General features: G+C 43.8%; 3 protein-coding genes across 3 annotated transcripts; all 3 read left to right on the top strand.

Annotated features, from left to right (window-relative positions):
* Positions 1 to 2,123, top strand: LOC109487043 (arylacetamide deacetylase-like). The gene is made up of 4 exons (XM_019790988.1): positions 1 to 161; positions 479 to 692; positions 882 to 945; positions 1,358 to 2,123. Exons 1-4 carry the CDS (start codon positions 6 to 8, stop codon positions 2,121 to 2,123), a joined length of 1,200 nt encoding a protein of 399 aa, XP_019646547.1. The 5' UTR covers positions 1 to 5.
* Positions 2,124 to 2,904: 781 nt separating this feature from the next.
* On the top strand, positions 2,905 to 5,777 carry LOC109487065 (arylacetamide deacetylase-like). The gene is made up of 4 exons (XM_019791017.1): positions 2,905 to 3,069; positions 3,853 to 4,075; positions 4,294 to 4,357; positions 4,574 to 5,777. Exons 1-4 carry the CDS (start codon positions 2,920 to 2,922, stop codon positions 5,346 to 5,348), a joined length of 1,212 nt encoding a protein of 403 aa, XP_019646576.1. The 5' UTR covers positions 2,905 to 2,919; the 3' UTR covers positions 5,349 to 5,777.
* A 1,195-nt stretch (positions 5,778 to 6,972) lies between these two features.
* LOC109487026 (formin-like protein 5) lies at positions 6,973 to 13,106 on the top strand. Its single transcript, XM_019790956.1, has 8 exons — positions 6,973 to 7,338; positions 8,437 to 8,558; positions 9,107 to 9,286; positions 9,874 to 9,942; positions 10,289 to 10,439; positions 10,800 to 11,396; positions 11,929 to 12,366; positions 12,656 to 13,106. Exons 1-8 carry the CDS (start codon positions 7,200 to 7,202, stop codon positions 12,961 to 12,963), a joined length of 2,004 nt encoding a protein of 667 aa, XP_019646515.1. The 5' UTR covers positions 6,973 to 7,199; the 3' UTR covers positions 12,964 to 13,106.
* Positions 13,107 to 14,222: the final 1,116 nt, after the last annotated feature.

Raw genomic sequence — 14,222 nt, 5'->3', positions numbered from 1 at the left:
ACGACATGGGTGTTGTAGGTGTTGTGACATGGCTGACGTCCGCCAGTGCCGTGGGCGTGGCGGTGTTCACGGCTTACCTGTACTCGTCCCTGCCTCCTGGCGTCACGGAACCGAGAAAAGTCTTCATCATCAAGGGCTTCGTGCGAACCTTTTACTTTCTTGTGAGTCTATTTTAACGTGCAACGTGTAGTGATAACTTGTATTGACTTTAACAAGCTTAGCTTATATATGGGCTATTGCTACAGAAAAAGGCTTAGTGTTGACGTTTTTCCATGTTTTTTTTTTGTGTGGGGGGGGGTCTAGTGCGTTACGTTTTTTCTCCTTTCTCACCATCCCACCCCATACTGTACACACACAAAAAAAATTAGCTGACCCTACTGCTTGGAACGTAGTCATTCTTTAGTCTGAACTCTCCAACAATACCGTTTAAAATAACTACAATGGATTATCGTGTGGTACTTGTGAATCGTCGTTCCAGGGATGGGTTCACCAGAAGATGGGCTTCGGTGTGAGGAGACTCCGGCCGCCGCGGCGGGCATCACACCCTAACCTGGAAGTTACGGACGCGTCCTTCGATGGCGTCCGGGTCCGAGTCTACAAACCACGGGCTCAGAAAACGGCGACGTCGACAGGAAGCAAGATGGCTGGCCTAATGTGGTTCCACGGAGGGGGCTGGGTGCTCGGCTCAATCGGTAGGTTTGGGAAATATATATTAGACAGCATATCAATATTTAGAAACCGCATTATTATTCATCTGAAAGTTTGAATAACAACCGTTGCACAGGACATCGCAATTGTTTTTAAATGCTGAAAATACCGAGAAGTCAACCTAAAACAAAGTTAAAGAAGTTCTGTAAGTATTTCTTTTTTGTAATTTTCAGATGAATGCGATGGACAAGTTGGACGTATTGCAAACAGATCGGGGGCTGTAGTTGTGTCAGTTGAGTAAGTATTCATGATTATAAATTATATGATATGTAGATAAAAGGAACACGGCGGCATAAAGTACTAAGCCTAAGCCTGTTGGATGTTTGATCGACGTTGCATCAGACTTTTGCCCGCTGCAGGCGATATCTTTACCGACAAAACATTTGGAAACTACAGTCGATTTCATCCTTAAATCGCGAATACTGTCAATGTGCTACGCACAATACATTACGGGCTTCATGCAGATGCAGTACGTTCTGTCCACGTGCTATATTATAACATATAAGTACATAAAATATTGTTGACTCGTTTCAGTTTGTCCTCCATCACTTAATTCTGTGAGTCATGAATAGTTTCATAATGTCCTGTCATTATATTCTAATTCTGCTGCCTTCCTCGGGGCAATTCTGACTGCTTCTATATGTTTCAGATACCGGCTGGCCCCTGAACACAAGTTCCCGGTCCCGTTTGAAGACTGCCTCACGGCGACCCAACATTTCCTCCAGCACGCCGCCGAGTTCGGAGTCGACCCCACAAGAATCGGCGTGGCGGGAACCAGTGCGGGCGGCAACCTGGCTGCCGCGGTCGCTCTGAGGCTCAAAAAGGAAGATACGCTCCCGCCCTTAAAGCTCCAAGCCCTTGTCTACCCCGCTCTCCAGGCGTTCGACTTTCAGACCCCTTCGTACACCAGAGGACGTAGATACTTCGTTCTTCTCCATCCTAACGCCATGATGACATTCTGGATACGATACCTCAACAACAACCTTTCCCTGGTCGACATGTTTTCAAACAACGGCCACACGACCGCGCTGAGGAAGTCGCGCTTTGCGTCTTATGTGGACCAACACTTTCTCGGCCACTCCGTGCCAAGATCGACACCTAACGAAGACGTCAGCGTGGATCTCCCAGACGACTTGAAGGATATCCTGAACCCCTACTTTTCCCCGCTGATGGCAGAAGACGCCGACTTGTCCGGACTGCCCGACACTTACGTCACTGTGTGTGGGACGGACGTCCTGAGGGATGACGGGATCATGTACGCCAAGAGGCTGGAAATGGCGGGAGTTCAGGTCCGACTGGCGCGCTACCCCTCAGGCTTCCACGGCGTCATGTCCTTCGCATCCAAACCGTTTTACTTAGAGGTCGGAAAACAGATGGAACAGGACTTGGCAACGTACTTACGCGATCACCTGTAACGTTGACATTGTTGTTGTTGCTTCGATCGTTGTTTATGACCTTAACCTTAGAATAGTATGATGTTGAGCTTGAATTTCATTACTTCACCAGAGGAAAGTTATTCGCATGGTAAGAAAAGATACGTTTGGGAATTAAAAAAAATCTTTTGGTCTGTTTTTATGCGTCTGTTCATTTCTTTGTGCCTATCGCTGGACAGACATCATCCACAGGTCTCATTCTCATTGCTACCTACAATACACAGAACCACCACAAGATGGCACTACTAACATGACCTATAGGTCGTTGACCCTTGACCGGCGTTGGCATAGTTCAAGATTCCAGGCCCAGAGATTTTCACTATCATATAAAACTGCAACTGTGTGGAGAGGCTATCGGTAAGAACATTTTGTAACATAAATGTTGCCCTTTATCGTAGTTGTGCGCACACTACTATGTAGTAAGCTACTGTAAGTCCTTGTAATGGCCTAGCGATCTACCTGGGACCGAGGGACTCGACTTCCGGGTTTGGTTTCAGACTAAATACCCCTCCCCCCCCCCCCACACACACAATATAAGTTGTACCAAAACGCTGCTAGGTGCCAGATAAGGATATCTTAAAATTTTGATCCACCTAGTCAATATAGCTCCCATTTGTCTCCAAGTCATATCCAACGCATGTTTTTTGTCCTTGTTCCTTATCATTGACTCGGACTGTCTGGCCTTTGTTCTTCTGCCATCTCTCAGGTAATACACCGTACCGTCAGGTAATTTTCTTAGACCGAAAGTTCCAGTGCTCTCCGGCCATATCTGCCCCTCATGATGGGTGCCTGTAAGACTGTGACCTTGCTGACGGCCGTGACCGCCGTGGTCCTGGCTGTGTACGTGTACTCCTCCCTCCCTCCGGACGTCACTGAGCCCGGCAAACTCGTCATGTTCAAGGCGGTGTTCTTCACTTTCAGCCTCATTGTAAGTGGGTCTGGTCAACGTTAGGCTTCGCTAGCCTTGTCGACGACTGTAAACTTTATCTTAATCACAACATCAGACTTCAGTCTCACGTACTGAATAGCAAGAGACAAACGAAGATACTAGTAGATTGAACTGTACCGGCGAGACATACACTGATTTGGTCTGTAGTTCAGAGTTTGTTTACCGCTAATTTACAGCCAAGAACAGTTATTATTATTAACGCTGTTGTTGGATCTGTAACGACACCTATACTAATTCCACTGGATACCCTAAGACCTCCACATTGAAAAATAAGAACGACATATCTTAATATATTTACCAGTACTAGTGCAACATTAGTAACCTCAAATTCTTAAGACATTCTTAGGCTAAGGAAGATAGTCTTCGACGTTAAGCCTTATTGTAAGTGGGTTTGATTTAAACGTTGCTTTTGCTCTTCGTTCCAAATATTGTCGTTGCTGACTATTCAAAATTAATGTTATTCTACAGGGTACCCTAATAATAAGCCAATTTGGAAAAGAAAAACTTGAAGAAAACGCGTTGAATTTTAGGATATCTAATGCATCTGTAGCAGCGACACCTGTGCTGCAATGCAATGTGAGTCAGTCAGAATTGCCCTGAGGAAGGTGACAGACGGTCACCGAAATGTCGGCTGAATAAAAGACATGGTTGTGTAAAGGAGTCTCTTTACTCAGTGTCTTACCAACCTCATGAAACTATTCACGGAAGTCTCAATCGACGTTTAGCCTCATATGTCCAATGTACGTTGCCTTTCTCGTACAGGGAAGTACATACGAGAAGCTGGGCTTCGGCGATAGAGCAGACTTGTTCCGCAGTATCGGCGTCAAACCTTCGTTCCTGGTGTCAGATTCTAACCTGGAAGTTAGAGACTCGTCCTTCAGCGGCGTTCAAGTTCGGATCTACAAACCACAAGTCCAGAAGGGGGGAAGCAAAATGACGGGTCTGATGTTCTTTCATGGAGGAGGATGGGCCCTCAGCTCCACTTGTAAGTTTTCGGGCCGCCGTTGCATATTTGTATTATGTCTACGCTCATGTTACGCTCATGAAATTTACGTTATGTACAATATCATTTAACTCATATACACTGTGTCATATAACATTAGATTGAAGTGCTGTATTGGACATTCTGATGACATTTGCAACCTTGCGATAATTCACTAGCTAAACATAATGACATATCGTTTTAACGTCGACGTCTTTCAGATGCATACGACCGCCTTGTGGGACGCATTGCACTGGGGACTGGAGCTGTTGTGGTGTCAGTGGAGTAAGTACCGGCTTGTTTTTGAATTTATTTTATTTCAAACATGCTCAGTGGCTGGCGTACTCTGTCGGTAACTTTATATACGATTACTAACTACATGAACAACATAAGACATTTTGATTTCTGCACATTTTCCAGATCCTTTTTCATATTCAAGTTTGACACCGACGATCCTCGACCGATCAGTTTACAGCTACAAAATGTACTACCTATTTTCAGATACCGGCTGGCCCCTGAACAAAAGTTCCCGGTCCCGTTTGAAGACTGTCTCACGGCGACCCAACATTTCCTCCAGCACGCCGCCGAGTTCGGAGTCGACCCGACAAGAATCGGCGTGGCGGGAGACAGCTCAGGCGGCAACCTGGCTGCCGCGGTCGCGCTGAGGCTGGAAAAGGACGACAAAAAGAAGCTGCCGCCCTTAAAACTCCAGGCCCTAGTTTACCCCGCTCTCCAAGCGTTCGACTTTCAAACTCCGTCGTACGCCAGAGGGCACAGCGTTTACGTTAACCTCCCTGCTAAGCTGATGATCGGATTCTGGGTAAAATACCTCAACAACAACATGTCCCTGATCGACGTGTTTTCAAACAACGGCCACACGACTGCGTTGAGGAAGTCGCGCTTTGCGTCTTACGTGGACCGGCACTTTCTCGACGAGTCCGTGCCAAGATTGACACCTGAAGACATTAGTGTAGATCTCCCAGACGACTTGAAGGACATCCTGAACCCCTACTTTTCCCCGCTGATGGCAGAAGACGCCGACTTGTCCGGACTGCCCGACACTTACGTCAGTGTGTGCGGGACGGACGTCCTGAGGGATGACGGGATCATGTACGCCAAGAGGCTGGAAATGGCGGGAGTTCAGGTCCGACTGGCGCGCTACCCCTCAGGCTTCCACGGCGTCATGTCCATGGACTTGGCTTTGAAGCATTTTGAATTTGAGCTCGGAAGACAGATGCTGCAGGACCTGGTAACATTCGTTCGCGAGAAGCTCTGATAGAATTCAAGTCTATTGCTTGACACTAATACTGAATAGGGCAACGCCCATCTCCCTTTCCAAAGCCCTTTATAGGCCGCACAGTCTGTTCAAGCACCTCATGCACAGTGGGGCTAGTCCACTTGTACCATGGTTGTGTGTATGTAGTAATATAAGGTTTCCAGCATAAGTAGTATGACTTTACATGTGATCCCGCCGAATTCACCGATCATTCGGCTGCTGCTACTCCACGACTACTGAACTATGCAAACAGGTTGTTGCATTATCCAAGATTAAAGTCATAAACGTAGTTATTAGCAAGCAGTGCTGTCATTACTGTGAATCTTATGTGTAGCCTTTGCAGTAGCAAACAAAATTGTGTACATAATTATTTCAATAGACCTTAATGGCTTAGCATGATACTAATGCCGTAATGAATGCATTAAACATGATTATCATATAGCCAGGTGACGTTGACCAAGCAGAAGGCTCCATTCCACATTCCTTATGACGCCGTAATGTCACAAATAGAGTCAAAATCGGGTATTTATTCATCCCAATCCATACATTAAACAACCCAAATAATCACCCGCAGAACAGGGCTCTAGTTCTAAAAAATCCAAAAATAACTTAAGTTGTGTTCCAATGACCTCGGCTGACTCCCATAAGAACACCTGTTCCCTGCCTGTGACCCAGATAGAAGACATAGAACGTGAACTCTACCCAGTGACCTCAGGTGACTCCAGAGGGAACTATGTTCTATGTTCTATTCAGCATGTGCATTGTATCACTTACTGCATCAGTTTGGATAGACTATCGTGTAAGCTATATGATAATAGTGTTAATGTCCCGCCCTTTCTCGGTGAATATGGTGTGATAAAGCCTTGTCAGTTGCTATAACCACCTCATAAAGCCACCTCGTTCGCTGCGCTCACTTGGTGGCTTTATTCTGTGGTTATAGCAACTGACAAGGCTTTATCACACCATATTCACCTCGGGGCGGGACATTAACCCTTAAATATTGAACCGGGTGTGCTCACCCATAACATCATAAAGTTTGCATTGAGTACGTATACTTTGTCTTCAATAAGTGTTCCCTGACAATTATGGTAAAATGAATAAATTAAAACGAAATCAAGGATCGTTGGAAAATCAATGGCCTGCCTTCAGTTTTAAGAACTTTCATCCTCATAATTAGTAAAAAAATAAGTAAAAATCCGTCACCGAAATAATAGTAGTAGTTGAACAGCCAGAGATAGTCGTTATGCCATATGCCGATCTGAAATAAGTTTGTGTAGGAGCATGGCGTTATATTACACATTTTCCATTTACTGGTGTCTATTTTAGTTCATCTATTCATTTTGATAAGAATGCGTCGATCCAAGTCGATCTAATAACGTCATTTAACCATATATAACACCTGTTATGAAAGGCAGGTAAAACCATAACATAACGTTATACGGGAGATGGTATACGTACTCGAGAAAATTCTACTTTTAATTTTCGATATGGTTTCGATATGTGGCCTTACATTAAATTGATCAGTAGATCTAAAACAGGAACACACAAAACATTTTTTCACACAGGTCAAGTGAAGAGGTCAACCCGGAAGTGCTTGCTGCCCGATAAGTTGTGACTTCCGGGTTGAGAATTTGACAGAAGCAGCCGAACGTTTGCGATGAAACCGGAGAGGATTTTGTGTTGAACTTCTGGTGACAAGAAAGACACAAAAAAACGCGCGCGTTTTAAATTCCAGGCACGTGCAGGCCCCCTCGGAATTTCAAGTGCCCTTCCTTATCATGAGACTTTGACGAAGACTTCGAAAACAACTTCCGTTTTTCGCTAGCGAGAAGTCCAGCGGTGCCCAGCGGCATGATTCGCGACATTCGTCGGGCGGTGAAGGCGCTCTCCCCCGCCGGCATCGGGCGGCATTCCGAGCTAGTGGACCTGCTCTACGCCCAGAAGGAGACACACGAAGCTCTCTGTAAATACATCACAGCCAGTAACAACGGTTAGTACGTAGCTGTGTGAGAAAACATAGCGAGAGCGGGGAGGGGGGCATTCCCTGATCACATAGTTCCACTGGGCAGGGTCATGGTCTCTAAACGGGTCATGGCCGTTGGTAAATTTTGTTGATAACGCTCTAAATAATTCATATAAACACCAACAACCGTTTGAATGTGATGTGCTATTTACCAGACTGTTGTCTTTATACTTCCTAGACGACCGTAGTCAAATAATTTATTTCATTCTATCTAACGGTACAGGGCCAGGGGTGGGTCTCTGATCAGCCAAACATGACGAATCATAAAAATATTTCTTCTACTCCTCTTTCCTTGCGACAAAACAGTCGGGTTTGTAACGGTTACGTGGATTTCTTGGCTTGTGTAGAAAGAGCAACGACTGGTCACAAATTAGATTTGTACATATCGAGGTGTGTAATCTGTGTGACTGGCTCCTTTGATCCCTTGTCAGCCCGTGCCCCGTGTATGTAAACAGTGACGTCTGTGGCAGTCCACTGTTGGGCACACTGTAATCAGGGACCGTTCTTTAACACTCGTGGGGGGATCGAGAGTGCAAAACACAAGCAAAAATCCTGAAAATAAGGCTGAAACTAGCATATTATCTACTTACGGATTCAATTTTCTGGTAAAAAAAACAATGTTGTGAACTTGTATAACATATTTTCCCCAAAGGTGCCCAGTGTAAGCAGGTATAAGTGGAAGTTCCCTTATTAAGTAAACTATTTCTCTAACCGTGACCTTTGCTGTTGATGTTTGTGATGACAGCCGCCATTTCATGCCTTGTGATCTTGACACGTAGGAGGCTCACATAGGGTTTTACAGCAGTATGTCATGAACGATGTTACACAAGTATAACATGTAATCAAACTTCATAAAATATCTTACAAATAACCAATCATGAAAAATCAATAAAAAAATCAATAAATTCACAATTGCAAACATTAAATGCAGACATTCCTTTCTGCTGACATTGTGTTCCTATCCATTGTTTCAATGATGACTTCTTGACTGACTCAAACTTTTACAAATTGAATGTGCAATTTGTGTTTTTATCTAATGTCTTTCTGAATTCCGTGTGTTTTCAGAGTCCCAACTTCTCCTAAAGTTCTCCAAGTGTCAGGATGACTTCACGATACGTGAGGTGTCTGTCAGGCAGGCTGAGATCCACTGGTTAGCCGACAAGATAGCAACGGAGTATGCTGATCAGGTGAGCACAAAAACCACATCTGGTCAGAATTCTGTCTTAACACCTTTGCCAAGAAGGCAATATTTTGCTTGCTTGATTCTTTATTAATAGATACAAGCAGGAGGTTTAAATTCAACGCCTTGGTAGAACTCTAAACATTATGAATAGATTTTTACTATAATGTGTTAATATAGATTTTCTATGGACAATACTTAAGCCTAAGGAAAATGTGGTAAAATTTTGGTAAGGAGAATGTGGTAAAATTAAGTTGATGCTACCCTTAAGCATCACATGTGCGAAACCTGGATTTTTCATGTTTTCCTTTGGATGTTTGGTCGACTTTGAATCACAATTTTGAAAAGGATATCATTTGTGACACAACATTTGAAAATTATAAATGGGACATCATCCTTGAATACACAAACACAACTTAAACAATACATTCTGCAGTAGTGCAATTACTGCTATATATAGTATATGCACAATACATTATGGTTTTTCCCATGTGCATAAACGTTCTGCTGACTTGCTTATTCTGTGAACCACACCAATTTCCACCATTTCCACAGTACCTACAGTACAGGAAGGCCTTTAAGGAGGTGCTGGCTGAACAGAAACTGCTGGATGACATCCAGAAAGTGAAGGAAACATGTGAGGCGAAGGTACTGAAACTCAGGAAGCAGACAGAGCACAGCAAGAAGAGAAGTGATGCAGCCAGGCTGGAGGCCATGCAGGCTGAGGTGGCTATGGTGAGTAAGGGCAGAAGTGTAGACTCTATCAGGCTTCAGAGGTGGCTGGAAAGAGTAGAAATTGGCCATATAGACAGATAACATGGCAGGGGAGTTCGTCGGCTAAAGAGTATGGTTTTGGGAGCGGCAAACTGTACTCAGTACTCGGTAGTAAACTAACACCCCAGCTATGTTATCTGTCTATTTGGCCATTAATGGCCAATGTCTACTTTTTCCAGCCACTTCTGAAGCCTGATAGAGGCTAGCAGAAGTCATGAATATGAAGTAAATAAAATATACATAAATCTTCAAATATTTGTAGTGGTTTTCTTCCCACAACTTTCTCATTAACCTCACTACCTCAAATTTATGACAGGAAGTAGGTAGGAAGACTTCTGATTTCTGTGCTGCTCCAAAGCAATGAAAGGAAGACTTCTGGTTTCTCTTTTAGAACTGTGAACTGGAAACGCAACATTTTGCCCCTAAGCTTTAGTAGCAAAATTCAATACTGATATGATACAAATTATAAAGAGTATTATTTGGTTATTAACTTTGCCAATGTAGTACAATGTACTTCATGACATGTAACGTTATATGTTTTCCTTCAGGCCGTATCAGCAGCTGAGGAATCCCAGACAAAGTACCAGATTGCCAAGACCAAGTTTGAAGTTTACAAGGTACGACTAGGAATATCAAGTACAAGACGATGTGTTTATGCTTGGCATACTTGAGCAATACTGACTGAGTGATTCCACTTCCTTTTGCTCATGCAGCAAACAAAATTTTTATTAACTCAATAAATATTTAGTTATTATTAGATAAGTAACCTGACTTAACTACTTTAATCTTAAAATGTTTCCAGTTGTTTTATTTTTGTGAGTTTGCTGCAAATTTTCTTGTTGTTTCAAAGCTTTGTTTTTCTATTTTTCAAATTGCACCTGAAATTTTTGCCGATGTGCAATTTTTCATGTACCTGAAAAAAGTATTTCGAGCCCTGTAAACTTTGGAATGTTTGCAATGCAGGCTGGGAAGGTAAAGGCAGCCCTGCTGACGCTGGCAGACAGCATGCAGCTGTACCACCAGAGATGCGGTAACCTAGCAACCACACAGCAGGCGCTGGCAGACTTCATCCCAGATGTACCCACGCCCATGACGCCGGAGGACATGAAGAGCAGTATGTTAAGAAATTTGTCATTTCTTTGAGAAAACAAGAAATCTAAACCTGTAAATTCCCTTTATGTCCAATAACTTCATTTTAATGTAGTACAGATTTCACCAGAAAAATTGAGATTCCACTAAAATTTGCCATTTTTTTAGAAATCAAGAAATGAAGTATCACAAACCTCTGTGAGATTTTTGTGAATCTCTTGTTTTATTGTGAATTTCTTGCTGAGTCTGATGCATTTTCCCACTGTCTTACATGAGGCAACCGACATGGATATACCGGTAGTAAGCAATTTAAGATGGGATATGACATAACCTTTTCTGGGACCTTTGATCTAATCTTATTCTGATCTCTTTGTCCTTTTTTAAGTGGATGATGAAGGAGTCCAACTTGTCAGAGACGTGGCAGAGAAACTCAACATGCAGAACCCTCCTAAGGAGGGAGGGCAGGAGGAAGGAATGACGCTCCACACCTACCGACCCCTCACCTACCAACCCTCCCTCCCCTCCACACACATGGTACACCCCACCTCTCCACAGGCACCCACAGGGCACGTGCAGGATGGTACCACTCCTGCTGATGGAATGGGGGAGGACAGGGCTAGCCCCAAGGTCAGCATTAGAAAAAATCCTTTTGATGAAGAAGAGGTTCCACCCACTGCTCCAGACGTTGAAGACAGTGGCCCACCTTCACCCTCTCCTCCAAACTCAACCCCAAGCTTACAACCTGAAGGAGCGACAACCGCCAAGACTACCCCAAGTCGTCCCCCTCCCCCTTCTCATCCCCCAGCTCACACAAGAGATGCCTCGCCCTCGACCAGAGATGACCTGGCAAGTTCGCCGTCAGAAGCCCCGCAGAGAAAACTGACCAGGAAGCAGTCAGGGAAGGCTCCTCCCCCCGCCAGGCCACCCCCGCCAAAAGCTGCAACTCTACCCAACAGGCCGCCTGCTCCACTGCCGAGACCAGGTAAAACCGCCTACATAATTACCCTCCATGAAAATGGGGGTACTGTTTTCAGTCTGGATTATGTTTTTGGTGTATATCTCAGGATCCGACAGACAGAATGGGATGATATTTGGCAGGTGGGTATGTGGGGTAAAGTGGATGGAAGGTAGACTTTCGGCCCCTGGTGATTGACCTCGGTACTGCAAAGGAATTTAAAAAACCTTTGGCGCTGAACGGTTTGTGGACGTGATGTGAAGGTGGCATATAGTTGTAGAGATAAGGGTTTAATGGTGTAAATTTGGGCCCCCTAGCTGTTTCCTGTGGACCTGCAGGGTTGTTTGAATGTCAATTAGCTGTGGAAAGTAGAATAAGTCATTGCCTTGAGGAAGGTAGCAATATGACTATTGAAATGTCAGGTATATCTGACACAATATGGAACTGTATGATCCTGAACAGTTAGTAATACAAACTGAAAAACACAAAATTACAAAATTCACAGTACTTCGCAACCTAATGTTTTACACACAACATGATTGTCCTTTTCCTTGTACAGATCTTACAGCCTCACATGCAGATGACAGTCTGGACTACAGTGAACCCTACGTGGACCCAGACGGCTACATAGATCTCAACGCCATCGTCACTCCAAAGCCTGAACCCCAACAGCAAGCTCAGCAACCCGACGATATTCCCCAGCAACCTCCCGACGTTGCCATGCCGACAACAGAGGTTGCCCAGCAGCCGTCAGAAGATTCTAACGCAGCTGAAGTCGGCGCAGAATCTTCAGAAGCTGCCAAGCAGCCGACCAAGCCGAGCCGGCCGCCCCATGGCTCGCTGGCCAGACAGTTGTCGGATGCCCTGATGAGGAGACAGGCATCGGGTGAGTCTGTGGGGGAGGAGTCAGCCTTAGAGAGGAGCACTTCAGTCACCTCCGATCACAGTTATGTGGAGATTGTGGATGGAGCACCACAGGAGGAAATTCAACATAATGGTAAGTAGCACGTTGGCAGAACGTACTGCACCTGCACGCTCCCCAGAGATCTGAAATCTCTGGTTTCTGTAGTAGTTACCATGTTTATGTATTGCATATCCACTCTTTATCCTGTATACCAACGTTATTAGATTAAAGTAAGTAGATCGTAGAACTTCATGTTAGCATATAGTTTTATATCACTACATTCTGTACTCAATGTGCTTGTCAATGTCAGGTATCAATTAGCCTTCAGGCACGAACTTGCAATTAAGAACTCTATAACTCTTGTTTTGTTTGGCAATGTCAGGTGATGGTGATAGCATCCAGCTGACACAAGAGGATCCTTCAAACCAGCCGCTGCAAGATGCACCATCCAAGGAAACCGAAGACCAAGACAGTGGAGGGATCACCTTTACTGTAGCCGGCAGTGGAGACACCACAGAAGACCAGGATACGGCCGGTGTGGTGCAGGAGAAGTGTGGAGAGGATGGGAGCAGGAGGAAGGGCCTTGATACGGACAAGTCAACCAGTGCAAACGGGAAAGAGGACGCTGAGGTCAATGTTGCAAAGAGTGGGGAACTGCTGCAAACAGGAACAGATGCTACAGAAGCCTAGTGCATCACAGCACAGGTGTTGATTTTTTTTTTTCATTTCAGGGGTTGACCATGACATTAGCTTGACTGGAATAATGCCCCCTAACATTTAGTTTGAAAATCAAAAATGTGGCAATATCATGTTTTGTGCCATTAACAAATTAGTGGTCCCAAGTATACGTATCCCTTGTATTTGTAATGCTTACACTAAGTATTTGCTCTCTACAGTAATAAAATTATGTATGTTATGTTATGTTATGTTACCATTTAGACTTTATTGCCCATGTTGTGGGCTAATATGTGTAGCTTACTTCTCAACTCTGTACTGGCCACAGCAAATGTTTGTAAGGAAGGTCCAACCATCTATGCACATGCAGACATACATGCAGCCTGTAGGTAGTTAACTCACAGTAGTCTTATAGTGATATGTAGTATTCAGTGCCTCCATTGAAAAAGTGGGCTTCAAACTAAGTCCAAGCCAAATTAAGGACTGTATAAGCAGAATAGGCATTCCTATGTGACTGATATATTAAAAGTTATTATCCAGAAACGATGATAAACTTCTCACTACACCCATGATGAATCCACAAGATCAAATAACAATCTCACAACATATCAAGTTCTTTATCCATAAGTTTGCTTGATGTAGCATTGGCACAGAATGTATCTTATATTTACATGCATTACTTTTTCTCAAAATAAGATGTAGGTTTTGATGTTCTCTTACTTGAAGTTGATTGCAAAAAAATGTTGTACAATATTATTTGAGTTTAGAAATGGTTGTGCTACTATGTACCTGTTCTATGTTATTATAACTCTACAGATGTTGGTACTAAGTTACGATCAAAGCTACTGTTTCAGTTTGATTTCAAATAATTATGTAACAGTTAAGTGCAGTTTTGTTCCTACATGGGCCATAAAATGAGCGACTTGTTAATTGAAAGCCATAATAAGCTGATGATATGTCAAAGTTGAAGGCTGATGAAACATTAAAAAACATGTCTGGACATGTATCAAGCATGGTTTAGACAAGAACTGTTCTCCAGATACAGGTCTTCAGCTTTACATTTGTGCATGCACAATTCAAACCATGAGATGGCCATGTGACCATGTGCAAATAAGACTCTAACAATATCCTTATTATGACAGAGCCATAACAGAACGTGTGTGTCCATTTGGGAGTACATACCGATGATGCCTGAATATATATTTGCAGCAAATCGTTTAGAGGAGCCCTTTACCTTTTGAAAGGCTTTCTCCATCTGTTTTGGCAGTTTGCCC

Source organism: Branchiostoma belcheri, unplaced genomic scaffold (assembly GCF_001625305.1).
Source record: "Branchiostoma belcheri isolate BF01 breed outbred unplaced genomic scaffold, Haploidv18h27 scaffold85, whole genome shotgun sequence".
In the NCBI taxonomy this organism is placed as follows: Eukaryota; Metazoa; Chordata; class Leptocardii; order Amphioxiformes; family Branchiostomatidae; genus Branchiostoma; species Branchiostoma belcheri.
Note: the sequence above shows the minus strand (reverse complement) of the source record. Positions and strands in the feature narration are given on the sequence as shown.